Source organism: Triplophysa rosa, linkage group LG15, assembly GCF_024868665.1.
Source record: "Triplophysa rosa linkage group LG15, Trosa_1v2, whole genome shotgun sequence".
Lineage (NCBI taxonomy): Eukaryota > Metazoa > Chordata > Actinopteri > Cypriniformes > Nemacheilidae > Triplophysa > Triplophysa rosa.
Window position 1 is genome coordinate 10,220,295 of NC_079904.1, and position 27,702 is coordinate 10,247,996.

Here is a 27,702-nt window from a genome sequence, read left to right on the forward strand (position 1 = left end):
TTGTTTACAAATCTTACAACCACAATCCTCTTCCTTTTTAAAGTGACTTCTTTTTTATTTTTGATGGTATAGCCATGAAAAGGTACCAACTTAAAGCCTTCTCAATAAATTTACAAATGAGTCTGTCCCTTACTATTTAAAGTATGCAGTGTCATGGCAATGAAACTGTACTCATTTCCCACAATGCAATGTGGCATTTTTAGACATCCGAGGTCACAGCCGTGAATGTCACTAGATAATTATACAGCAGTGTTGTGTATTTTTCATCACTTTTCAACACATGTTTTGACGGCGAGTTATTTGTCTAATCCAGATCAACATGGCGGAGGAAGAGTTCACAGACATAAATGGCAACTCGATTTCTTTAGATTGTCAAACGCACTCCGCTTTCTGCAGAGAGTTTACTGTTAACTCACCCAAGCTGTCGTTGCGCAAGGTGATGGTGTACACATGCTTTATTTGGATATTTGCTTATGCAATATTTTTCTTCACGGAGGTAAGGCGTCTGTTAATGCGAGGGTATAAACCTGCGTGCATAAGTAAGTTACTAATGTTAATGTCATTCAATGCGTTCACATCTAGAACACGGCTTTCCTCTCGAGCGCAATCATCGTCACGCTGGTCGGAATGATGGGTTATATTCATTTCGTGAAGGTGGATCAGGAGACGCTTCTTATCATCGGCTCGCTCGGTGTCCAGCTGTCTTCAGCTTACGCATCTGGACGAGAAAGCACGACCTTCATTGAAATGAACAAACTTAAAGACATTGTTATCAACGAGGCTGTTTATATGGTAAACATCCATGCGGTTTTCGCAGAGTCATCTGCAGAAGAAAAAAAACAATAGCCTGCAAATTCTAATGTTTTTCATTACAAACAATAGGATCAGCTCTAAAAAACTATTTAAAATTTCATTTATCTGGTGTGTTTTGGGCTTATTCCAATAAGATTTAATGTTTTATTGGTTTCCATCTGCCAGATAACATCCCACCAGAACCAGTGGAGACCCCTTTAGTAGTTCAATCAATAGTAAATGTTTAACCATAAAATTTGTACCAAAACTATGGTAAAACGAATTGCAATCCGGCTGCCAAATTAATCTACTTAATAATGTCTGAAGTACAAAAATATATTTGCTATAATAAAACCTAAGTTAATGATCCAAAGAACTTAACTTCCCATTTTAACCAATACATCCAATATAATTTATTTCTGTGAGGGTTTCTGTTATTTAGTTGTTTTTTATACTTAATGCATGCACAATAATGCGTATTTTTAAATCTATAAATAGTCAGATGCTCAGTGTGAGGTATGCTAATCATCACTTTGTATGTTTCAATTACAGCACAATATCATATACTATCTGTGCATTCTGATCAAGGATCCAGCAGATCCTGACAAGGTCACCAGTCTTGTTCCTCTTTTCCAGGTAGGCATTTTCTGATTTCACCTGTTTAAGCGTGTAAAAAGTTGTTGTACTGTGAAAGCAGGATCATTGAAATTTGTGACATGTCGGCCACATATCTCTGTAAATTAACATGTTGCATACTTCGACCAGAATTCAAAGCCTCGACTGAATTGTCTAGTGCACGTGTACAGAAGCTGTCAAGAGATTCTTGCACAAACAAGGTGACATAGAGGTAATGCTTATGTGGTACATGCTGTAGATTTTTTACATGATTTACATAGTTCTGTCTATATATGCTTTATGGCTGTGTGTTTCTTTTACCTCACATAGTCTTTTTTTTTTTAAGCAGGATCAAGATTGGAAAACTCCAGAGGAAACCTTAAGTGTGTTGTCACCTACAGTGCCATTCCCTTTCTAATGTAGGCTTTAGTAGTGATTTGTTTGATATGTTTTGTTCACATAAATTTAGCTGCTACAATAGCCTTTATTTAAAAACATTGTTATTTAATGACGTTTAGTATTCCATTTTCACTGTATTTTCTGTATTTTTATATAAATTACACTCCTGCTGATTTTGGTATTTACACTCTTTAATATGTTTGTGTTTTATATAAATGTAAAATTGTGATTAATAAGATAAATCATCTACACTGTTAAACATTTTGCTCACTAAAATGTTTATCAAATTGGCTTACTATAGATTTTTTAAATGTCATTTACAGTGTTTTTGTTTTTCCTTATGACCTTAAACAACCACTAGGGGGACATCTGTGCCTAGAACAAAATCAGTTCGTCAGATATTGATGATGAAATTAATAACTGCCTGTTATGTGCTGCTCTGATTATAACAAACCAACATTTTATTTAGAGTTTTAGTATTTTAATGACATTCTTTCATATTTAAGAATCAGTGAACATGTAAAACTATATTGCAATGACTAAAGTAAACTCTTTGACAAACAAGGTCAAGCCTGACGGGAAATGTAGTCCCTTGTTTACAAATCCTAAAACCACATTCCTCTTCCTTTTTAAAGTGACATCTTTTTTTATTTTTGATGGTACAGCCATGAAAAAAGTACCAACTTAACGTCTTCTTAATATGAGTCTGTCCCTCTATTCTATTTTCTGTATTTTATATAAACCACACTCCTGCTGAATTTGGTATATACACTCTTTAATATGTTAGTGTTTTTATATAAAGGTCAAAGTGGATTAATAAAGAAAAATCATCTGCACTGTTAAACATTTTGCTCACTAAAATGTTTATCAAATTTGCTTAACAATTATTTTGAACTACTATAGATTTTTAAATGTATTTACATTACGTCATTTACAGTGTTTTGTTTTTCCTTTTGACCTTAAACAACCACTAGGGGGACATGTGTGCCAATTTTTGAACCTGGAACAAAATCAGTTCGTTAGATATTGATGATGAAATTAATAATTTCCTGTTTGGTGCTGCTCTGATTTTAACAAACCAACATTTAATTGAGAGTTTTAGTATTTTAATGACATTCTTTCATGTTTAAGAATCAGTGAACATGTAAAATTATATTGCAATGACTAAAGTAAATGTTTCATGTACCTATAATAAAATGAAACAGAAAAGCTGTTTTTTAAATTAAGGTATTTTAGTGTTTTCTCAGCTTTGTAAGCAGATCTTATTTGGTCACATTTGTTGTGGGTCACTTGAGGGATTATGCTAATCCATCTCATTCGCTTTTTGGTGTCAGCATTTAATTTTGTTACTGCTTTTGTCAAGGAATTGTTTTTTCTCCAAAGCAGTTTACATCTAAGATTTGGCATACAAGCTACTCTGACTGTAACTATGTGCCATCAATTTAATTCAAGGTCTGATTGCATGCCTCTTCAAAGTGTTCAAAATGCTTTTTGGGTCAAATGTTAAACGTGGTTAAATGAATTGCTATCTAGAATTGTGCCTAATGTCATGAAATGGAAATGTATACTGTATACCGCCTGTGCAGACCAGAAGACAGACAACAGAAGGCCAGTGAAGCCTTCTCGCAATATCAGTTTCATATTATTTCTGGAGAGCAGCTGTTGCAAACGTTCATCATTCCAACTCGAACTACCTTCTGCGGTGTCATGAAACACAAAACTTTGTTTCTGTGTTTATCTTTGTGTATTCCACCAACCCTCACGTGTTTTCCATATCGCCTCCGTCCTATTTTAATAAACTACAGGTTCCTTATATGAACTGGCTGGCTGTTTTGTGCTTGAGGGTGAGGGCTGTCATTCAAGTTTACCTGTCAAGAAAAAGAAAAGAGAAACTGCCATTGTTTATTTGTGTCCCTCCTGCTTTGTTTACACACACAGTGAAAACTTTGCTTTTAAGAGCGACTATCAGCAGATTAAGAACCCACACATGTTGCTCCTCCGACTTGCGCTTAAACCACGCTTGGGCACGAATGGATCCTAAAGGTCAGAGTTCAGAGACCTTGTTGTTATTCAAATGCTGCTCCCATGATGCAGTGCTTCTTTCCCTCTGACCATTTGGAATGACCATTCCCACCGAGGCTGTAAAAACAACTTAGGGGTTCGAAATGATCCTGTTAGGTCGCTGTGAAGATGCTCCTGACGGGATAATCATCCCTCCTGGAGGTGTGAACTTCCCAGGAACTGAGCTCGGGGGTGTCAGAGTGGGAGTGACAGTACTACACCCTCCAGCCAGCAGTCGTAAACACACTTTCCACCATCAGCACTCTTCCAATGAACTGCGCTCATTACTTTGTTGCACGGATTAATGTGTTTATACTGTGTCCTTCTCACCCTGTCAGAGGGCTTAAACACTGTTTATATCTTTGTGTATACGTGAGCATTTCAGATGCACGTGAGGTTGTGTTCTGAGTTACTTGGTTATAATTCACCATTTTTTTGCAGAAGTGCGTGTGGGGAGTGACTCCAGATTTAATGTGCAGAAGTTAAAGAATGTAAACAGGGGCTTAATGCCTACTTCTGATGGCCTGAAGGATGGGCTGTTTTTGGAGGGAAACATTAGTGTGGGAAGGGTGCAGGAACCCCACTGTGTTGGGAGTTCCCCGTGCTTTTGCTCACAGCCTCCCCATGGGCTTTTACTGTGTGCTAAGGTGTAACATTCACAGACCATGAAGCAACACAAAAACACCCTGGTGATAGAATACGGACTGCAAGAGCTACTCCCTTCTCCAGCTGCAACCGTCTTGTCAGGGGCCATCATTTTTTGTATGCATTTGCTAACTCGAGAGTTGAACTATAAGTCAGGCTTACCAACAGATAAATGTTTGTTCTTTAGTGTAATAGCTAGGTCACTTTGCAAGATTCAATTCAATTCATTTATATAATTGAATTTATATAGAGCTCCTTGCAATGTTGCATTGTTTCAAAGCAGCTTAACGGGAAAGAAAGAAAAACAGAAAGACGCAGGATTCAATACAGTACACAGAGTAAATCTAAAAATGCAATGTTCATGAAATTTACAGAAGCCATAAGGTAAGCTAATATCAGCAGTCTCACGGTGAGCAAGCCAACGTGGCACAGTGGTGAGGAACCAAAACTCTAATGATGAATAGATGGAGAAAAAATCTTGGGAGATACCAGACTCAGCCGGGAGGGTCAGGTCTCCACTGACGTGTTACGGCTGCATTCAGTGACTTTGATTAAAAGTTACTGGGTAAATATTTTTGATGAATTGGGAGAGCAGATATTAACACGGGTCCAGAAGCTCTTCCGGTTTCAATAATTTATTTTATTTTCAATTCTTACATATATAATTAAATCTTATATAATTAAATATTGGTTGGTTGTGTTTTTTTTTATTGTTTGTGTAGTGTTAAAAAACTGAAACAGAAACCAGCGCTGGATCAGCGTTGTTTACATTTTCCGAAGTGGTCTACAGTCCTAAGCATCTACAAACTCGAGATATCTGCTGTTTAGTTGTTTCAGTGTCATTGCTATATTGACACAACTTGCAGTTTCTGAATTTGTTCATTCAACTTAACATGTTCAACTGAACAAATTCCAAAACTGCAAGCTGGGTTAACCTAAACAATTACATTGAAACAACTAAACTGCTTTTACAGTGTGTCATTGTGCACCGAGTATTGACACAAATACACAAAAATAACAAACAGAGGACATTCATGTAATTAAATCCTCATTCAGGAGAAAATTGTCATGCAAATGAAATCCAGGAGAGAGGTGCTGTTTTATAAAGCCCTCTGAGAAGCTTAAAACAGCATCTCAACTGTCCTTTCCATATTTTGACCTATCTGCAAGGCTACAGGAAGCTGTACTTTAAGGAGACTTACTGCTGTGCTTTCTGAATGCTCTCCATCCCCCATCTCTGAATGACAAAACTGTTACTGGAACTTAAACCAGAAAGCCTTTAGACCCCACCCCTCCAGCCTCAAATTTTCATTTGATTTTGGCTCTTCACTCATCAGCCCAATCTCTCAGCCTGTCTCAATACGTGTACGCAGAAACGTAGAACAGGTGTTGTCGCAATGCATTATTTGTCACCTGAACTGGCCCAAGGGGATGTTGAAGCTCTGCCTCACCAATTTACCAACTGATTTGTTTCAAGCATGTCGACTGTAGCCTATTAAAAACAATGCCTTTTTGAGCACAGTCACAAACGCTTTCTTACTTCCCTGAGGTTTGTTTTCTGGACTCGAAACTGTGTGCTTTGCATCTGGCTCCTCTTGAACTTTCACCTAGACATAGATCCACAAGACAAACTGAATTTTCCAAGCTGCTACTGTCAAACACCCGAACGCAGGGTAAATGAGCTAGCAGTTATTTTTGTGACATTAGGTCATTTGTGATCGAGTGTGATCAGTATACAGTAAGAAAACAGGTTGGATTGACATCATTTACTTTAAATCCACACCCAACTTGAACAATTGCTGTAAATAAACTACTGGAAAGCATTATTTAGGCCAGGTTTAATAGGGAAACATGATCAGGCACATTAAAAAGTCTGTTTATGAGAATAATTCATTGGTAAAGAATAATGGGACATGCTTAAATTGTGATGATGATAAAGACAAATGGGGAAATGTATTGATCCTCAATGAGAAATTCGTGCTTCAAAAAGCAGCATTGTCAAATATTTTGCAATAAAACTGCTTGATGTTTACAATATGATAGCTTAAGCCTGTGGTTTAGCAAAATCCTTTGTAGAAATCTTGAAAAGAAATTTGAGAAATTTTTGCACTTCCTTGCGGTTTCATTTCTGATGTGATCTGTTTAAGCAGAGCTCAGTTTCTTAGATGATAGTTGTTAGTCATCTGTAGATATCATTGTCTTGGTCTGTGTAAGTGGATGTAGATGTGTTAACCCAGCTCTCCGCTCACATTACCTCACCAGCAGTGAGCTGAAGGCAGGGCCGATAGTCGTAGATGTTCTTCCAGTCAGACCGGCTTTTTTGGACTCGGTGGCTATTAAGATTATCGGTGAGACAAAGCTTGTAAAGCCGGTCAGGTGAGCGTTTGCTTTGTGAACACATCTTAAACCTCGTGCAAACTTTCTTAGGTGGTTTTCGACAAAATCATCAGCTTACGTCTATCAATGACATTTGGTCTGGATGCACCTCACAGATTGTGTTCTGTGTTTTCATAGATGGGTAACACTCATCACATTTTGGGGCTGTATAATGTTTCCAAACTAATACGATATTCAACAGTTCACTTTAAGAAATAACAGTTGAAATTTGAAAAAGGTGTTGTGTATTTTTCTTTATTAGTATGTGTTTAAGAATGTAGCAAATTTTAAAAAATGTATGAACAATGTGATATACACCCACATGAAATAAAGAATCCTGTCATATCGGTGGTCTAATACAGGCTGATTTATTTAATATGGAGCTGGTCTGACTAATAGATGAGCCATGAAATTGTTAGTTTAGGCTAACGTTTTCTTTTTGCTTTCGATGAAAGGATACTTACTTGATTCCTTTACAATAACAAAACTGATTGGTTTGGGTTTACTGGTTTTTCCCAGCGTATTTTTGTCCATCATTTTAACAATGAAAAGTATGCAAAGCTCTTCTGTCCGAAGGGTCTCATTCCTTCTTAATTAATAGGCCAACCAAGAACTAGTCACATACAGTCTTCTGGTGGATGTCATTGGAACTAAAAATATACAGATGACCCACATGCCAGTCTTGCGTACATGGCATTCTTACAGTAACACTATGATTGTAGCTATCGGGCTGATGAGAATACAGAGGTTTGGAATCTCTCAGATCATTCTTACAAAGGATTATGTGGCTCGTGTTGGAGTTGCTCTCTATTCTTAGCTCCATGTCAAGAACCACTTGCTTCAAACTTATCGAGGTCGGAAAGTTGTCTGAATCCTGTTCGTATGTTGCACTAGAAGATACTCAATTAACCCCCCATTAATGTATGATTTTAAAGGGTTAGTGCACACAAAATGATTAATTTAATATTAATTTTTGTGTTTCATAGAAAAAAAACATTTGGAATGAGTAGTAAACGTCTGATTCTACACACAGAGGAGGTTAATGGGGACTGGGGCTACATTTACCGCTCAATGTTTATAACTGAAAACAGAAAACTTGTTATGCAGTTGTTTGCAGTTTGTTTAAATGACAACTGCATTTTGGGAGCCTGAAAATGCAAACTTTTGAAAATGGGTTTCAAAGTTAAAGTTTTTGGCCTGGCAGGCATAATACAACATTTTTACTAGTTGTCGGGGATCGGTGTACATGTAGAACGTTTTGTCATGTATGAAATGATTAAAAAACTTTTCAAAAAGGAAAAACTTTTTTTACTATACTGTTGTTGTATTCATGTATTGTGAGATCACCTGTGCTTAAAGGGACAGTTCACCAAAAAAGAAAAAATTCTGTCATCATTTACTCACCCTCAAGTTGTTCCAAATCTGTATAAATTTCTTTATTCTGATGAACAGAGAGAAAGATATTGCTTGTAAGTTCTTGGCCACCATTGACTACCATAGTAGTCAAAAGTGCCCCAGAACTGTATGCGTTCATACATTCTTCAAAATATCTTATTTTGTGTTTAACAGAACAAAGAAATTTCTATAGCAACTTTTCCTACTATTTTAGTCAATGGTGGCCAAGAACTGATTGGTTACCAGTATTCCTCCAAATGTCTTTCTCTGTGTTCATCAGAACAAAGAAATTTATACAGTAAATATAAATTATACATTTGAAACAACTTGAGGGTGAGTACATGAAGACAGAATTTTATTTTTTGGGTGAACTGTTCCTTTAACATGGTTAACATCTTTATTATTATTTTTTTTTATAAAAAGAAAGTCATAAGGGTTTGGAACAACACTATGGTGAGTAAATAAAGACAAGACATTTTTGGTTGAACTATTCCTCTGACAGTGTATTTCTAAGAAATGAACATCAAGCTGAAGACGTTACACACATGAAAAAACAACACAACAGTATGTTGTATGTTTGGTTTGTCATGTAGAACGCGTTCAGCTGTGTAATTATAGTGTTAACTTATGTGGAATGATGATTGAGGAATGATGATAGTATTATCAACAGCCAATGATTCTGTCACTTAAATACGTCTCTGCAAGCTCCTGAGAATTCATGCATTCATGCATTCATGCACGTGTGCCTTGATGCACCATGGGTAAACATGGCAAAAACATAACCGGCTGAGTTGAAGTGTGGGATTCTGTAAGTTGCTGTTCTCATCTTGTTCTTACAAGAATCAAAATTGGCTAGTGCGGCTGCACCCCCACTCCTCCAAGTGTGAGAAAGGCACCGCCTCCTGATTCTCAGACACCTTGATGGACCTATCATAATTAATTTGCTCATCTTAGAGTGCATTGTGGGATTTCCAAGTCAGCCCAAAACAAAAGGTCAAACTATAACGTGGACAAGAGCAATATATCAATGCCACAGGAACAGCATCATTGATTCAGTTCAATGGTCAATATGATACCATCACATTGAACAGTCCAATCACATCATGAAGAAGTAACAGTCAAATCAAGCCTTATGTATTAAATCTTTGAAGTCATTATCAGCTCATCAGAATATCAAGAATCAGGATAGCATGATTTCTTTGAAGAGGGATGTTCGTGATTTGTTGAAAGACACTTACAATAGAGGCTTACAAGCAAGGGCATTTCGCTGACAGACTCATATATGAGGTAATCCATCATGTACGTTATCATGCGATCATTGTTTGCCGGATCACATGACTATTCACCGGTTATCTGCGTCTGATACAGGTAACAGATTTTGCAGGGTACTGTTTTACAGTACATGTGAGAACTGAAACCATAACAGATTATAAGGCACACACCCGAAACTGGGGATGAATCAAATAAACATGACAGTGAGTATGGGAGTGTGTAACGTTATTGCCTTTAGGCCAATCTGCAGACGGCGGCTTGGAGACACCCCCGGGGTTCAGGAGAACTTTAGACTTTAGACTTTATTGTCCCCTTGGAAGAAAATTCTTCTTCACAGCATCGTTCTATTCCACATACACATCCACCATGATCTAATCCATAACCACCCCAAAAAATAAAATAAAATAAAAAGAAGACCACATTTAACAGACACATTTAACACATTGACTACACATTTAACATTTAGTCCACACTCTGCAAGGCCTTTTGTTCAGGGCCACTATAACTGCAGGGATCAGGCTAAGGGTTCAGGAGAACCCCCGAGCTGCTGGTTATCACTGATTTTATTTTCTAGCTTAAAACTTTCTCATTGCTCCAGGGATCTATTCTAGTTCAACAATATTTGCCTATATCTTTCTGTCTAATATTTAATAATTAAAACGTTTTAAATGAGTGCTGTCAAAGCGATTAATCGATTCCAAAATAAATGTTTGCGTTTATATACGTTTTTTAGACTGCATTTATTTATTTATTTATTCATTTATTTATTATAATGATCTTGCTTGGTCTATAAACACCATGCACTGTGCTGTGTTTTACCTTTCTGTGTTTTTCTTATTTGCTCCTGTAAAGCTGCTTTGGAACAATGCACATTGTGAAAAGCGCTATATAAATAAAATTTAATTGAATTGAATATAACACGTGTGTTCCTGTGTAGCTCAGTTGGTAGAGCATTGCGGTTGCATTGGATAAAAGCGTCTGCCAAATGCATAAATGTAAATGTAAATATTGCGTAGGTGTGTGTGTGCTGTGCATATTTTTATGTATATACAGTATAAATGCACATTACATAGGCTACATTTACATAATATACATAAAATAAATATTTATTACACATACTATTAAATTATACTGTATAGGCCTACATGTCTGTTTATGTCTATTTATATAAAAAAATACACGCCACACACACATATCGTCGCTGTCCATCTGAAACCTTGCATGTCCACATTCACTTTTTATCAGGAAAAGGAAAAAACACCATACTTTTTAAATGATTACATACAGTGTTGTCAAAGTTGACAAGCACTTGTTAATACTTTTTATTGTTTAGTATATTTAGAAAACCCAGAGACAAACATAAAGGGTGACTAATAATAATTATTTATGGCAAAAAATAAAAATCACAAAATATGGAGAAACAAAGTTTCAGATGGACATGAGCACTATATTATATAAACAAACATTTATTTCAAAAGCGATTAATCACGATAAATCGATTTGACAGCACGAGTTTAAATTTATAGACATTTGCCTCAATGTACTAATTAAACTTAAAGGCCAAAAAGTTAAATACACTCATTTAGATGTATTTGATAGTGTTTAATTCTGAATTTCAAGGGAGAAATTTTACATTTTAACTATAGTTCGAGAACATATGAACAACATTTAAATTTATATTGCTATTGAGGATGCCATAAAGCACAATTTGTAATTGCTAAGTGTCATTGGCCTGTAACATTTGGTTTGCCAAGAAGCCTCTGGCACTAACTGTAACCAGCGATTGGATGTCCAGGAACAGGCTGGGTCTGTGAGTCTACCTGTCTGCTGTCAGGTGGCCTGTAGGTAAATATGACATGAGTGAAACTCACAGTCTGAAACTGGCGCTGTGCCAGAGAAGGCACCAGTCAGTTTAGTCTGAGCCCTGGGAAAAGGGGCGGGCAAGAAAGCTAACAAAGAGGTGAATAACCGTTCCTTAACCACAAAGTCAGATGAACACCTCACCGCTCATGGGAACCTAAACCTGTCAGGCCTGGCCTCTGTTGCTCAACATGTGGTGTCATACTAATCCTGGAAATACAAATACATCCTGAAGGAACATGGCTGAATCAATAAATAAGTAGAGAACTTTACTTCAATTACATTGTCGCAGGCTAATTATAGAAAAAAATCCCAGCATAAGTTACTTCTAAGGTTCCTTTTATTTTTGCAGTTTTCCTTTTGGATTTATGATGGACTAAACCCTACTCCAAAAACAACTATTTCTAACAGCTTGCAACTTTGTTTCTATGTACTCATAACTCAGGTTATTATAGTTTACTAACACCAAAATAAAATAACTCATTTAGCCACATGAAAATAAACAGATTAATAATAAAATGATTAAAGCACATGACCAGATTGCTAAAAATTAAACTAAAATTAATACGAAAACCACATTGAATTATTAAAACTGCAACAAATCGGTAAACAAAGCTATAATAGCTCTGGTACTCAAAGGACTTGATTTAATTATTGCATTTTTAAGGATTAGATATTTTTCTCTTTACCTAAGAAAAATAAGAGACATTTCAATGCGCTAAAGTGCTGTCTAATATTTCGTGTTGTCATAAAATAGAAGTATAAAGAAAGAAGTACTCTATTGTCTGACTGTCACTGACTCTTGTCAAAGCATTAAGTAATGCGTCATCTGGTCTTTCATGTTGTTAGGAGCGGTGCCACCTGTCCTCATAATCCATCACAGATCCCTTATGGTAAAAGTTGTGCGACTCATTTGAACAGGATACATTGTGCTGTTCAGCAGAATGAGAGTAGATGTGCACAGTGGAAGTGATTCATTTGGGCAGACCAGAATCTTTGTATCAAATATGAGCAATACCATCATGACAATTTGACAGTCACAAGGACTGTGTTGTCTTATTTACTCACCCACTTGTCATTTCAAACCTGTATGACTTTCTTTATTCTGAAGAACACAAAAGAAGATATTTTGAAGAATGCTGGTAACCGAACAATGGCGTTACCCATTGACTTTGGTATTGGTTTTGTGTCAATAGGTACCACCATTCTTTAAAATATCTTCTATTGTGTTCTGCAGAAGAAAGTCATAAAGATTTTAAATGAAAAAAGGGTGAGTAAATAATGACAGAAATTTTGGGTGAACACTAGGGACAATGGCACCAAACCACTTCACACTTCAGGGATATGTGTGTTAACCCATGGCCTTGAAGGCACTATCCCAGCGTGAGATCTCAGACCACAGACATGTGAGTTCACAATGTATTTATATTCTTTCAGTACCTGCCATGTCCCTGTGTCTCCTTTACACCCTCTCAACATATTTGCAGGACAATTTACATGAAGTACTCGGGCTCTTTGGAAGCGTATTCTGATCTCTAACATCACTATGTAAATAGGTTAGTAGTTCATAACGTACAAATAAAGTTATATTTGTTCTCATAACCACGCAGGAATTCGTTTCACAATTTATTTGCCAACCAAAGACAAATGTCATCCCAAACAAATCAGCGTAATTAATTCCTTTAAATAGTAACATTTGTAAGGATTAACATGTCAGCTTAATATAATAACATGTTCAATGACGTGTTGAGAGTTCAGATGAAAGTCATTAGAAACTGGTATTCCTTTTCAAAATGTTCATTTATTTCATATTTAAAGAAGAACAGATTATGCAAATGAACTCATATAACACTTATAGGAAAAAAGCGATGGATGTGAGTTATTACATTATAAAACAGCACTAGACGTCTTACCATTTAGCATTTTGCCTTTAAAACGTATTTTCAGAAAAGAAACACTGTAGAAGCGGTTTAAAAGTGCTGCTTGAATTTGATCGAAAAGCAAAACAGAAACAGTAAAGACAAACATATCAAATGATGGAGCGGTACATCCTTCTTGCCTGCGGGGCACCAAAACAGAACAGTTAAAACTGTTAAAGCAAAACTGTTAAAAACAAACAGCATTTAAAAAAAAGATATCTTCCACAAGAAGCACATTTATGTCAAAGACAGTGTTGTTTACTCTGTGATAAGTACACACTGTCTGTAATAGATCAATGAATTTGCCTAAAGATTAAAAAAATGCATGACCTAACTCAACACTTTTCATCTCCTTGTTTTACAAATGGGTTTGCCCAATGAGACGCTTAAACCATCTTTGGAAGTCAGGAACAAAATTCCCCTTGATGCAGGAAACCATTTTCACACAAACCCAATAATGTTATCTTGCTATGCCAATTTGCAAGACAATCCCCAGCGAAGATTTATCAGCCGCAACACTAAAAGTGTGATGTTGGATTTAAAATGACACAAACACTTAAGATGGAGACAACTCGCACATCAGCTTTCAGTGTGGGCTGTTGCATATAAAAGAGTTTGTCTGACTAAGCACCACCCAAGACAAAAGAGATAAGACCGATACTCAGTCTTGTCTCCTCTGCCATCAGAGACATCTCCACATGAGCTCCTATAGAGCTTTGAATAGAAAGCTATCCAGCTCATGCAAATTCGACTCATTTACATATGGTGGGTGCTCTCTGTGAAGAATATATGATTTAGGTAGTAGTTTTCTCCAACAATTCCTTAACGTCACCTTTAGTCAGGTTGAATTTCAGGTCAATCAGAAAACGTTCCTTAATCCAAAGTGTTTAGAGCAACACAGCTTGTCGCTCTGTTCGTGGGAAGTTCCCTACAGAGCCAACAACTCCCCCCATAAGATAAAACTAAACAACCATCGCAGTCACCTTCGGTAAGGAAACACTGTCCAAAATAAATTAAGACATTATGTAAACAGTTCACGGTTTGACCCACAGGGTTAGATGAAGCAGAAGAACTTCTTCCAACTGCACTTGGAAAAAGCTTTAGCCCGTCTGTCCGACAATCTCATCTTTTTGGCTTTCCTGGTCTTGTGTTTTATAGCCGCAAATATCGCCGCATCAAAAGCCTCCTTCAAGTTCTTCTGGGTCAGAGCTGAGCACTCCACGTACTCGGCGGCCCTGATCTTCTCGGCAAGGCTCCGTGCCCGTGCGCTTAACACCGGTTTGACCTTGTACCTGTCCAGGTCTATGAGTACGTTAACGTCCAACAGAAGGTCCGATTGGGTTCCGACTAAAATGATGGGAGACGATGGGTTGCACGCTCGAATCTCGGGAATCCATTTCTTGGTGATGTTCTGGAATGACGTGGGGTTTACCATGCTGAAGCAGAGCAGGAAGACATCCGTGTTTGCATATGACAGAGATCGGAATTCATCAAATTCTTCCTGCAATTCAGAGAGAGGTGGATAAGAACTTGGAAAGTACAACTTTACGTCAGGGTTTTCTCATTTCCAGAATGCCATGCGCGTCTAAAATGTAACTTCTTAAATGTAAATTTATGTAAATTGTTTGAAAGGACTTCAACTTTCCAAAAGTTGTGCACATTTTCAAAATACCACAGATTGAAGAAAATGTTTAATAAAACGATGACACTACCTGTCCTGCAGTATCCATCAGCTGAATTCGCACAGGGCTCCCGTCCACCTGAACTTGTCCTGTATAAAACAAAACAAAAGTAAAGTTGAGTCCTAACTCTCATGGTCCGTTTTATTTCTTTAATGATGACATACTCATACTTAAATATACTTAAGCTTATACAAAGAATATAGCCTATGCTTACCCGAGAATACATCAAAAGCAGTCTGTTTGTAATCCGTGGGATATCCATTAGTGGTGTAGCTGACAATCATACTGGTCTTCCCAACAGCACCATCCCCAACCAGCATACAACTGATCGCATGCTCCAGTGCGTCCTCCTGCTCCAAGCACACGGACGGGACTCTTGACTCTTGGTAAAAGTAATCCATTTGCGGTGGCATGTCCAAAACGTTAAAGCCAAGTAGGGAGCTACCTCAGGAAAACTTTTTCAACTCCACAGTAACCGATTGTGTCTTTGGTGAGACTGATGCGTGACTCATTACTTTCCTAACTCAAGGGTTGAATTCACTCTCTTGTGATCTTTGACGGGACCTCTGCCTTTTGAATCAGCTGACGAGACGGAGAGGCTTGACTTTGCATAGCCACGCCCACAAAAGTCTCCGGACTGAATGGTAAGAACACAAATCCTCCAGATGAGCCATTTTATGATCATTAATCCTTCCGTCTTTTGTTTTCATTTGGGAGTTTTAAAAATTTAAACTGCCTTTGAGTGACTACAAAATAAATCATCCAGAAACACGTAAAAGGAGTGAAGGAAGTAAACAACGCAAATAAATCAACGCAAATTTATTTGAATTATTTTTTGTATTTTTGTTTTGTAGGAAACACTTTACAGTGTAATTACAATAAATCTAAAAGGCCTTCTTTTAATCCTTGCTTAACAGCGCCACTACGTGGACATATTAACTACTGACGCGTTTATTCATGAAGTCACATGATACTCATCAGCTGACCAAGACAGCGCTACACACACAACATACCTCGGACTCGTACATTTATGTCCATTTCAAGTCATAGGATATAATATGAATAAGGCTCGCTTTATATGCATTAGACCTACATTATCATTAACTCCGCGCACGACTGTTGTAGTGACATTATAATAGCGTTACAAACAGGACAGTTAGTTAGCTCTTATGCTAGCGTGTTTTATGGGTGGGAGTATCGTTAGCTGGTAGGATCTCCCAATAAATCGTTCGTGCAATGCAAACACAGGATCAGTATTTTTAATTGATACCGTCGTTACTGTAAATAAGTTTTTTGTGAACATTCGTTATGGCCTCTATTCTTGATCAATATGAAGATTCACAGAACATGCGTCAGCACAGTCGCGTGTCCGCGGCCAACATTGGCATTACTCATTCAGGTAAAAACTTTTGCTTTATATTCACAATGTAGTATATTAAAAACATTCTAACCCAATATCGATTAGTTTTGTGGGATAGGGAGATATTTAATTTGAGGTTTGTTGTTCGCAGGGTTTGTGAATGTCAGGTTAGAGGAAGAGAAACCCATTTTCAACAAGCAGCGCATCGACTTCACACCTCCCGAAAAAATCAACCACTTCTCAGTGTGCAACAACCAGTTATGTATGAGCCTGGGGAAGGACACCCTACTGAGGTAAAGCACTTATTTACCTTTCCAGAGTCTTAAAAGGGCCTGATAAGTTTTGCATTGATTAGGTTATGTACATGACGAGTGATTATATGTATTTTAAATGTATTTGAATACTGGTGAAAAGAAAATCATAAATACATGACGAATTCTTGTGAACTGTTTACCACAGGGATGGGCATTTTTCAATAATTTCATATTCGAATGTTTGAGCTCATAAAAAACGAATATTCGAATATTGGTTTATTTAAATTAAGTTAATAATCACAATTTCACATCAAGCTTATAATTATCATTAAATATTCATAATGCATTAATATTATATCCTGTATATCGTTTTTTTATGTGGAAAAAAATGTAAACTTAAAATATTTAAACTAGCTTGCGATCTGAGTGAACAAAGATTTAGGAACACATACAAATTATTTTTTATATTTTCTGTACATTAAAAAATCATTACAGAAGAAGTGAAGAAGCGTTAAATAAGACGTGACAACTCTAAGGTCTTCTGTAAGGGTAACCTTGTGGTGATGCAGTTTTATTCTGATGAAAAATAGGAATATTCGAATAGCATTTTTAATATTCGAATAGTTATTGCAGATCGAATATTTGAATATTCGTGCACATCCCTAGTTTACCATTTGTGTGTCATTCCAATAACAATGACCTCAATACACTCACGTTTACAGAATGTTGTAATCTGTTTTCTTTTTCTTAGAATTGATCTGGGAAAACCTGATCAGCCAAACCAGATTGAACTGGGAAGAAAGGATGACAGCAGAGTGCACAAACTTTTTCTGGATCCTACTGGTAATTACATGTTGATGTTCACACCTTGTTGTGAGGGGATTTAAATGCATTCAGATCCTTAATGCCTCTATTAAATGTCATTAAACACAATCAGTGGTCTGATTAGATTTATTTTATAATGAATGCTTATGTCTAATTAATGACAAGCAGGATGGTTAACCTAACTCGGATAAAGACAACCTATTCAGTCTGTTTCAAATATGTTGAAGTAAATGCACAGGCACACAATTAAGCACATTGAAATGCATTTCTAATTCATATCAAGTCATCAGATCAGTCGTATTCGGTTAAGATATCCAGTGCAGTTTTTCTCTGGATATTTTTATATATGTAATACTTCATTTGTAGTTTTGCTGTCCATGTGGCCAAGGTTTCAACATATATAATAATCTTTAAGTGACTTAAATGTACTTGCTGTAATTCTGCAGTATCCACAACTTTTTTGTTCAATTGTGTTGCAGGGTCACATTTGGTCATTAGCCTGACTACAAGTGAATGCGTATACCTAAACAGAAACACTCAGAAGGTTCGAAGTCTATCTCGATGGAGGGGCCATTTGATAGAAAGCATAGGCTGGAACAAATTTATAGGCTCTGAGACCAACACAGGGCCGATTCTGGTTGGCACCAGCCAGGGCATTATCTTCGAAGCAGAGATCTCTGCTTCAGAGGGCACTATTTTCAATACCAACCCAGACCAGTACTTCAAACAGGTTCACACCCTGGAGGAGGATGGTAAGCCGGCACCAGTTTGTTGCCTTGAGGTGGAACGTGGCATGGAATCAAAATACTTAATTGTTGCCACCACGCGAAAACGTCTGTTTCAGTTTGTAGGAAAGTTGGCAGAGGGCTCTGAGCAGCAGGGGTTCAGCTCCCTCTTTGCCCAGAATCAGGACCTTTTACCCAGCTTCCAGGAGTTCCCTGTTAATATGGGGTACAGTGAGATTACTTTCTACACGTCGAAGCTTCGCAGTTGCCCCAAGAGCTTTGCCTGGATGATGGGTAATGGGGTTTTGTACGGACAGTTGGATTTCGTGCGGCCTGACTCTCTACTTAGCGACGTTCAGGTGTGGGAATACACACCGGATATTGATTTAAACTTTGTCAAGCCGATATCTATAGTACTCACCCAATTTCATTTCCTGCTTTTGCTTCCTGACCGTGTGAGAGGGATCTGCACTTTAAATGGGCAGGTGGTGCATGAAGACGTGTTCCCGGAAAAATTTGGCGCCCTAAAAAAGATGATCAAAGATCCCGTAACAGGGCTCGTGTGGATTTATACCGAAAAAGCAGTCTTTCGCTACCACATACAGAGAGAAGCCAGAGACGTTTGGCAGATGTACATGAACATGAATAAGTTTGATCTGGCTAAAGAGTACTGTAAAGATCGACCAGAATGTCTAGATATGGTACTAGCCAAAGAAGCGGAACACTGCTTCCAGAACAAACACTACCTAGAAAGTGCAAAGTGTTATGCACTCACGCAGAATTACTTTGAGGAGATTGCATTGAAGTTCATTGAAGCCAAGCAGGAGGACGCCTTAAAAGAGTTTTTGATTAAGAAGTTAAACAACCTGAAACCCAGTGAGAAGACTCAGATCACGCTGCTGGCGACCTGGCTGACCGAATTATATCTCAACCGGCTTGGTCAGCTGGAGGCTGAAGATGGCAAGCAACACGTGTTTCAGGAAACCCGCGAAGAGTTCCGCTCCTTTCTTAAAAGCCCCAAGCATAAGGATTGCTTTTATAATAATCGCAATACCATCTATGATCTGCTTGCCAGTCATGGTGATGTGGACAACATGGTGTATTTTTCTGTTATCATGCAGGACTATGAGCGGGTTATATCACATTACTGCCAGCATGACGACTATAGTGCCGCCTTAGAGGTCCTTTCAAAGCACTGTGATGACCGGCTCTTCTACAAGTTCTCTCCGGTTCTCATGCAGCACATTCCCAAAAAGGTGGTAGATGCATGGATTAAGATGGGACACCGGTTGGATCCAAAGAATTTGATTCCAGCGTTAGTGAACTACAGCCAGATGGGGAGTATGCAACAGATCAACGAAACTATCCGTTACATGGAGTTCTGTGTGTATCAGATGGACGTCAAAGATGAGGCCATTCACAATTACTTACTCTCACTATATGCCAAACACAAGCCTGACGCCCTGTTATGGTACCTTGAACAAGCGGGAACACATGCCTCAGACATTCACTACGATTTGAAATATGCCTTGCGTCTTTGTTCTGAACATGGTTATCTTCAGGCCTGTGTGTTAGTTTACAAAATCATGGAGCTTTATGAGGAAGCTGTGGACCTTGCATTACAAGTACGTATTCCAGAAAATTCCATTTTGTACTCTATACATTATAGTTGTATCTTGTTTTATCTATATTTTTGCTCATTTAGGTGGATGTCGATTTGGCCAAGTCTTGCGCTGATCTTCCAGAAGATGACGAAGAACTGAGGAAGAAGCTTTGGCTGAAGATCGCTCGTCATGTGGTTCAGGAAGAGAAGGATGTAAAGAAGGCCATGAACTGTCTGTCCAGTTGCAACCTGCTTAAGATCGAAGACATCTTGCCTTTCTTTCCAGACTTTGTTACAATAGATCATTTTAAAGAGGCTATTTGCAACTCTTTGGAGGAGTACAACAAGCACATTCAGGAGCTTAAACAAGAAATGGACGAGGCCACAGAAAGTGCCAAACGTATCCGCGAAGACATCCAGGAGATGCGGAACAAATACGGGGTGGTGGACTCGCAGGAAAAATGTGCCACTTGCGATTTCCCCTTGCTCAATCGACCTTTCTATCTCTTTCTGTGTGGACACATGTTCCATAATGATTGCCTCCTTCAGGAAGTCATCCCTAACCTCTCTGGCTACAAGCAGAATAAACTGGAGGAGCTTCAGAAGAAGCTGGCAGCGACCACACAGACCACCAAATCTAGACACAGGCCCAAGGAAGAGGATACGGTTAGTCTGGGCAAGGGCCAGGGAAGCAGAGAGCAGATCAAGTCAGATATTGATGACATCGTAGCTTCCGAGTGTGTCTACTGTGGTGAGCTGATGATCAAATCGATCGACAAGCCTTTCATAGATCCATCTAATTTCGATCAAGAGATGTCCAGCTGGCTCTGAAAAACACACTTGAATAAATGTGAAGTCTGTGAATGAAATGTAGCTTTATGGCATACATTGTACATATGCTGCAAATGTAACCACTTGTGCATTGTGAATCATTTGTTATATTAGTTGAATTTTACATTCTATATACCGAATTAATGAATATTAACCCAATTCTGTGTACAGTTTTAAACTGTATGTACTGATGTTATTCTTTATTTATTTTTGCTTAGACCAGGGCCCACCAGAAAACTGCATTTTTGTTGCATTATAAAAGTTGTGTAAATAATATATTTTATTGTATGCAGAATAAAATAATAAACGATTGCTTGGCAATATGACTGCTGTGATATGCTTGAATGTCTCAAAAGTCCTCACTGATGTGGATTCGTATTAATCTAAAGCCACTTGATGGTAAAGTCTTTACTTATTATTAATGTTCTTGAAATAAAATTGACCTAACTAAAATTAGTGAAATCTTGGAAAAATGTTTGGTTGACTATTCTGTAGATGTTAATTCAATTAAAATAAAACTCATTTATATAGCGTCATTACAATGTTGAATCATTTTAAAGCATCTTAGAAAAAAAACTATAAAACTAAAAAACTAATAATAAAATTATTAAATATATAAAATACTTACAGAAAAAATTACATACAGTATATTATTGCGAATTGTATTATGTTACGTGTTAATGATAGTTTAGCATTAAGCAAAAATGAACACGATTTACAGATTTAATAAAAACGAAACTAAACTACGATATTGCTGTTTATGACGAAAGCCACAAGTCTCAATCACGCGATATTTTGAAATCGCTCTCGGAAAGTGTGACGTCACGCGTGGTTCGGCAATCTTCGTTTTTGCCAGACACGATCAATAGAATACAGATAGCAGCGATATTCTCATACAATGCCCTATTTAATCTCTAATAAGTCGAATTTTTACTGTTGGTTTTTAAAAGTTGTTTTTCTCTTTTAAACTGGCTCAAACACTTTTTTAGAATACTGCCCGTAAATGCTTATAAGATCGCATCCTGTGCTCTACAGTTGATTAATACGCCTGTTCCCCACTCTGTCCTCGCCATGGCGCCGTGTCCCTGCTCTCTCAGTTACTGAAAGTGGCCGCCTCTCTGCTGCTACCGACTCGATGCTCACGGTCTCTCTCCTTACTCAGAACCGCCATTTTGGAGACAGAGAGCTGAGAGTCAGCTGCAGCAGAGATAGAGCAAAAACGGCGGACACGGGGGACAAGGTGAGCTGGCGTTTATGAGGAACATGGTGGGGGAGCAATGGGGGAAGATGGCCGGGAGGGAGAAAGAATTAGAATATGGGAATCGGCGATCTGGCCTTCTCGGCTCCCGCAGTGCATAGATATGAGACAGGACAGATGGTGCTTGACCTCACGTGGAACAAGGCCACAAATTATTAAACGATAATTTCGGTAACTATATCAACCTACTTTTCATTTGACAAAGAGGTGGTGGCCTTAAAGAGACAGAACCCATTTGAATTATTCAAAATTATTAAATGGCGCACTGTAAAGTTGCCATGATATTAATTCCTTGCTAAAATCACATATGCGTGGGTAATTTATCAGTCCACCGGCGACCAGTATAACGTTAGCATTTAATGTGAAAAGAAAAAACAGCGAATTAAGTAATTGTCTAATGGCTAGGTGTACCTTATAATTAACGTTACTACCCATTCTCATTAATGCTGTGTTGATCATTAGCAACATAACGTACATACAGTAACCTTGGATTTAGATTAACAGTCAGCACAGGGTACACACTGGCGGTTAGCATCAGCTAATCCTAGCTAGTTTACTGTGCTAGCTATGTCAAAACATCATTCTGTCGCCAATATTGTGTAAAATAACAATTTAAGGGAAATTAATTTTGCCCATATTTTATAGTAAGACTAACAAACCCCCTTCATTGATTAAACATTACCTCTTGTTATACAACGATACGTAAGTATCGCTGTATCATCAACTGACGTGAGGCGTCAATCTAGTTCTGTCAAGTGAATGTTGCAGAAACCAGAAATGAAGAGTTTGATCATTTGGTAATTTACAGTTTAACACATGCGTGTATTGATCATGTACTAATAGATCCGCATTAACCCAATCGAATAGCCAAAATATTTAAATTAGAATGGATTCTTTAGAAGTATTGAAATGTGTGTGAAATGCATTGCATTCAGGAAATAGTTTTGGGTTAAATATGAACCGTACAAAACACTAGCGGTGACAGTGCTTTAGTACACTAGTGTGTATGTTTAGGGGTCTGAAGCTTTGTGAAAATTCTCCAGTTTACAGTGTCATGTTGCAAAATGCCCATGTGCTTTTTTTAATATCAAAAATCCATATACATAACTTTTTCAGATATAAATTACTGAACAAAAACTTGCTTGCCAGTGAAATTGATTATTTTCCAACTAATATTTCAACTCCTTTCAACAAATTCCAAATATTTATTATAGTTTTTATTTATTATATCATTTAGTCCACATTTACGTTGTTCTTATATAGACGCATATTTTACAGTGGTCTTTTTAAAATACCAAAAGTACAATTTAAAAATCTTAAACCCAAATTTGTAACTGTGTAGTTTAGATTATATCCCATTAAACTGTAATCACAACCCTTTTCATGTCTGATAAATCATTTGCGGGACATTTAATCGTGAATTATCATGTTTGGGTGTAATTTTTGTTGCACCACTTCTTTTATTATCTTAAAGCAGGGAATATTTTTCATTTCCTTCCTTGACAGACAGATTTACAGCATTTCATTGTGATACAATACCACCTAAAATAACACTTTCTTTCCTATCATCTTTGCAGTGATTGCCCTTCTTGGGCTCTGTACATCTACCAATGGCCTCTGAGCAGGATGTCGTGGGAGACGCCCCATGCTCAAAATTGGCCAAACCACTTCACCTGCAGTACCTTGAGCGATCCCTTCGTCTAGACACCTTTCTAAGGCAGACTGCTGCTATTTTTAATCAGAACAATTCCAGGTATATCATCTTTGTGAACGCTCTAACCCAACCCAACAAAACTGACATAAAATTATTTTTTTATAATTTGAGTTTAAAAAGCAAAATAGACATATTTTCAAGTGTTCCTTTGGAACCCTTTGAAAGGCCCTCTAGTGTACACATACTCCTGGTTAAAAATGTGGTTATGTAATTGCATTGTATTTGTGGTGATCAGGAAGTTCTTTGAAACATCTAGGTCCTATCACCCTTTTGCATTTATTTTGTAGGACAGTGTTGTATAATGTTGATTGCCTAACCACCAGTGGCGGCTGTTTCAGCTTATGTTTGTTGCTTTCTCTTTCAGTGATGACAGTGATGATGGTTTGGACGAGGGGTCTTCTCTGGCCCCGACTAACCCACTGCTGGCAGTGAAAAAAGATCCAGACGAAGAGTCCAAGGTTTCCTGCAGAGATGGAGAGATTGAGTTTGGAACTCTCAATGGAGCTCTGTTGCAAGGTACAGTTGCAGTACATAAAGCATTGTTTATCTTAACCTTCTTATACCATACTGGTAGCAAAAAATGATGTGTCTATACAGGAAGCGTTGAAGCCGCACACACAATTTTTTCTAACATGGATCTGTAAACAAAGATTTCAGCAACTGTGATATGGAAACAATCCATTGAAACTACTACCTAGCTTGCCTACTTTTTCAACAGCCGTCAATTTGATTTACATTTTTTGATTTGGGTAAACATTCGAATGGGTAACATAGAATAGCAAATATGACACAATGTTATACAGAACTGTGTATTTACATCTTTGCATTATGCATTTGGTAGACACTTTTTATCCAAATAGGTGTATTTTGCAGTAAAGAGTAGTTTACCCCAAAATAAAAGATACTAATTTTAATATAAAACATTTATTCACCATCAAGTTGTTGTCATGTCAAGACCTGTATATGATTAATTTTTCTGTGGAACACAAAATATATTTCTAAAAATGTCATTGTGGTTTTGTGTCCATGCAGTGGAAGTCTAGTGTTGTTTGGTTAACAACATTCTTCAAAAAATGTTCTTTTGTGTTCTAACACAGGTTTGAAATTATATGAGTGTAAGAAAATAATAAGGGACTTTTTACACTGCCACTTTTTTTTACACTTTTATTATTTTTATTATTATTATTACAAACCATCTATGCCTAAAATAAGACCAGAGACCACATAGCTGTAAAATATATCTAAATATAAATACATCATATAATAAACCAGCCAATAATACATGTGATATTACATAGTAAATATTTTTTCTGAGAGACAGGAGAAAATTTAGTAGCTGAAATAACTCTCCAATACATCAAAAGTAGGAATGCATCATTCCTCAACTGAATGTACTTCCAATGTTTAAAGCTTAATTGACTGTAAACCGATGGTTGTGAACCATCTTGCCAGAACGTTTGTTTGTAGAAATGCTGTCACTCATCAATACCTGTTCTGTAACATGAATATGCATTACGTCTGTTAACATTAAACTATCACCCACAGAGCACAAAGCTGACAAGGCCAGTCTGTATAACTTCTCCAAGCTGAAGAAAAGCAGAAAATGGCTAAAGGTGTGTGTTGTAAAGTACTGTGGTAATTCTGGGAGATGTGAATGTATTCACATAACAGCAACTAGGGAATAGATTAATTTCTTTCACGTCCTGATCAGTCTGATGTTTGTGAATTACAGGGGATCTTGCTGAGCGATGACACCACAGATTCAGATACAGACTCAGATGATTCTGACTTCACACTGTCGCGAGAGGAACTGCAGGACATGCTGCGCCTACACAAGTTCACCAAACTCCACCAGAACAAGTTCCACTCAGAACGAGAGGTAGGAAGCGCACGCAGGCTGCTTCTGCATAAATAGCTTCCTGCAAACAGTTGGTAATGTGTGTGTTTGTTCACAGCTGCAGCATTACCGACACTACAGCACAGGCCTCCTGTCCACTCATGATCCTTTCTACGAGCAGCAGCGCCATCTATTGGGCCTCAAGAAAAAGAAAATTAAGGAAGAGAAGAAATGTAAGGGTAAGAATACAAGAGAAGATTGGTTTCTGGTCATGTGAAAAGTCATACGTTTGTTGGTTTTGCAGCCAAGTTGAAAAAGATGAAGAAGAAGAAGAAACGAGCAGAGGAATTCTCCATGGAGGGTCGGCCGCATGTTACTAAAATCTTTGCTAAGTTTTCCCACGATGCACCTCTTCCCATGATAAAAAAGAAGCACTTAACCATAGAGCAGCTAAATGCACGCAGGCGAAAGGTCTGGCTCACTATTGCCAAAAAAGAAATCCCAAAGGTATGATCTGGATATGTTTTTTGGATGTCATTTTTAATTTCCATTGAGTTTTTGTCTTTGCCTGCTTTAATCTGTTTTCATTGTCTCATTTTAGGCATTTAAACAAAAAGTTTCAGCCAGGAACTTTGTTTTAACTAATGCCAGGAAGGTAAGAAATTTGTATAGATGCATATGGGTAGTTGACAAACATATCGTAAATGTGTACTTTGGTGTGAGATAGCAAAAAGGTTTTTTTTGTAAACTAATTGAAGATGAATCTCTCTTATGCTATTTTATACTATAAATACAAATAATATTTTATTAACAGGTTGTTTTCTAAATTTTTGCTGTCACACCATATTAGGACACATTTACGGTTTATTTGTCACAACTAGCCATATATTTTAAATACAGTAGGGCCCAAAGTCTGAGACCATGTAAAAATGAGGAAAGGTTTAACCAGAAATTGAAGAACAATAATATTTATGATTTTTTGCTCTATTTTTAATCATCATCATTTGTCATTTAACCACATTTCTGACATAGTCAATGTTAGTTCCTAGCTTAGCTGCCATTGAATGTCTTTAAAGCAAAGGAAGGATATAACAAATACCTAAGAATTCTGTAATTGTTCATTTTTAATTCCAACTTTTCCCCCACTGTATATTTATAGTCATTGTGGCCATTGGGTCCATTTTCAAGCATGTTTGTTAACAGTCTTTCCATGTTCACACACGTCTAGCTGGCACACCAGTGCATGCGTGAAGTCCGGAGAGCCGCCATCCAAGCACAGAAGAACTGTAAAGAGACGCTGCCGCGGGCACGCCGCCTGACTAAGGAGATGCTGCTGTACTGGAAGAAGTACGAGAAGGTGGAGAAGGAACACCGTAAGCGTGCTGAGAAAGAGGCTCTCGAGCAACGCAAGCTGGACGAGGAGATGCGGGAGGTATAAATGCACATACCAACTGCATTCCACAATTCACTGAGAAACGCTGCATGTAAAATGGTCCTTTAACGTCATCCTGTGTTTCCCATCAGGCTAAGCGGCAGCAGAGGAAGCTGAACTTCCTGATCACTCAGACAGAGCTGTATGCCCATTTTATGGGGGGGAAGCAGAATGCAGACGACGGCACCCAAGAGGACATCCTATGCAAGCTTGAAGACAGCAGCGGACAGAGGCAGATCGATTTAGGTGGAGGGGTTATGGTCAACGTTGGTCAGGACTATGGTATGTCCATACCCTAAATCTGTTACTTGTGTGGAGCTTATGGAAATGCACTGTGCTTTTAGAGCAACTTTTGAACTTTTCTCTTGCAGATAGTGAATATTACAAATCTCAGGCTTTAAAGAACGCAAAGGAGGCATACCAGATCCACCAGGCCAGAGTAAGGGCTTCATCTTTCATACTTCTTTTATACTTCGTTACAGTTTCATTTTGCATATTTACTTTCTGAACTGTAAGTTATGAATATGAGACACCTTACTCTGTTTTGCAGACCAGACTGTTTGACGAAGAAGCAAAAGACAGTCGCCATGCATCCCAGCATGCAGCTAGCGCTTCCAGCTCAGGGTTTGGTGAGAGCTACAGCCTGTCAAACCCCTCTATTCAAGCAGGTGAAGATATCCCCCAGCCCACCATCTTTAATGGGAAACTCAAGGGTTACCAGCTCAAAGGCATGAATTGGCTTGCCAATCTTTATGAACAGGTGAGTTCTGACGCAATTATTATAATCAGACAGTATATCTGCATAACATTTTGAAATCCATTGATCGGTGTATTCTTTGTTCTTCTG

General features: G+C 37.8%; 4 protein-coding genes across 6 annotated transcripts in view; 3 read left to right on the top strand and 1 right to left on the bottom strand.

The window, feature by feature from the left end:
- The first annotated feature begins 212 nt into the window (after positions 1-212).
- pigh (phosphatidylinositol glycan anchor biosynthesis, class H) lies at positions 213-3,704 on the top strand. Its single transcript, XM_057353012.1, has 5 exons — positions 213-496; positions 583-792; positions 1,345-1,428; positions 1,558-1,639; positions 1,757-3,704. Exons 1-4 carry the CDS (start codon positions 320-322, stop codon positions 1,630-1,632), a joined length of 546 nt encoding a protein of 181 aa, XP_057208995.1. The 5' UTR covers positions 213-319; the 3' UTR covers positions 1,633-1,639; positions 1,757-3,704.
- Positions 3,705-13,051: 9,347 nt separating this feature from the next.
- Positions 13,052-15,581, bottom strand: rhov (ras homolog family member V). The gene is made up of 3 exons (XM_057352810.1): positions 15,231-15,581; positions 15,047-15,105; positions 13,052-14,835 (listed from the first exon to the last, which is right to left on the bottom strand). The coding sequence occupies exons 1-3, from the start codon at positions 15,427-15,429 to the stop codon at positions 14,389-14,391; spliced, it is 705 nt and encodes a 234-aa protein (XP_057208793.1). The 5' UTR covers positions 15,430-15,581; the 3' UTR covers positions 13,052-14,388.
- Positions 15,582-16,000: 419 nt separating this feature from the next.
- On the top strand, positions 16,001-20,966 carry vps18 (VPS18 core subunit of CORVET and HOPS complexes). Its single transcript, XM_057352748.1, has 5 exons — positions 16,001-16,415; positions 16,528-16,669; positions 17,382-17,473; positions 17,935-19,805; positions 19,886-20,966. The coding sequence occupies exons 1-5, from the start codon at positions 16,325-16,327 to the stop codon at positions 20,612-20,614; spliced, it is 2,925 nt and encodes a 974-aa protein (XP_057208731.1). The 5' UTR covers positions 16,001-16,324; the 3' UTR covers positions 20,615-20,966.
- Positions 20,967-21,707: 741 nt separating this feature from the next.
- ino80 (INO80 complex ATPase subunit) overlaps positions 21,708-27,702 on the top strand; it is a 31,276-nt gene continuing 25,281 nt past the window's right edge. The window contains exons 1-12 of one of the 3 annotated variants that reach the window (XM_057352937.1): positions 21,708-21,854; positions 23,450-23,625; positions 23,951-24,102; positions 25,132-25,199; positions 25,319-25,465; positions 25,542-25,662; positions 25,728-25,930; positions 26,025-26,078; positions 26,652-26,855; positions 26,948-27,137; positions 27,227-27,294; positions 27,406-27,615. In XM_057352937.1, the coding sequence (XP_057208920.1) occupies positions 23,483-23,625; positions 23,951-24,102; positions 25,132-25,199; positions 25,319-25,465; positions 25,542-25,662; positions 25,728-25,930; positions 26,025-26,078; positions 26,652-26,855; positions 26,948-27,137; positions 27,227-27,294; positions 27,406-27,615 (1,560 nt within the window). In that variant the 5' untranslated portion in view covers positions 21,708-21,854; positions 23,450-23,482. Of the gene's footprint in view, positions 21,855-21,877; positions 22,044-23,449; positions 23,626-23,950; positions 24,103-25,131; positions 25,200-25,318; positions 25,466-25,541; positions 25,663-25,727; positions 25,931-26,024; positions 26,079-26,651; positions 26,856-26,947; positions 27,138-27,226; positions 27,295-27,405; positions 27,616-27,702 lie in introns of those variants that run through there. The other 2 variants (XM_057352939.1, XM_057352938.1) reach the window with 2 other exon arrangements.

Bases quoted from the DNA above. Each gene is read 5' to 3' on its own strand.
- vps18 (XM_057352748.1), top strand. From the start codon at position 16,325: ATGGCCTCTATTCTTGATCAATATGAAGATTCACAGAACATGCGTCAG. The intron at 16,416-16,527 runs GTAAAAACTTTT...TGTTGTTCGCAG, and splicing joins CATTGGCATTACTCATTCAG to GGTTTGTGAATGTCAGGTTA. The intron at 16,670-17,381 runs GTAAAGCACTTA...TCTTTTTCTTAG, and splicing joins GGGAAGGACACCCTACTGAG to AATTGATCTGGGAAAACCTG.
- pigh (XM_057353012.1), top strand. From the start codon at position 320: ATGGCGGAGGAAGAGTTCACAGACATAAATGGCAACTCGATTTCTTTA. The intron at 497-582 runs GTAAGGCGTCTG...GTTCACATCTAG, and splicing joins CAATATTTTTCTTCACGGAG to AACACGGCTTTCCTCTCGAG. The intron at 793-1,344 runs GTAAACATCCAT...TTTCAATTACAG, and splicing joins TCAACGAGGCTGTTTATATG to CACAATATCATATACTATCT.
- rhov (XM_057352810.1), bottom strand. From the start codon at position 15,429: ATGCCACCGCAAATGGATTACTTTTACCAAGAGTCAAGAGTCCCGTCC. The intron at 15,106-15,230 runs GTAAGCATAGGC...TGTTTTATACAG, and splicing joins TGCTTTTGATGTATTCTCGG to GACAAGTTCAGGTGGACGGG. The intron at 14,836-15,046 runs GTAGTGTCATCG...TCTGAATTGCAG, and splicing joins TGATGGATACTGCAGGACAG to GAAGAATTTGATGAATTCCG.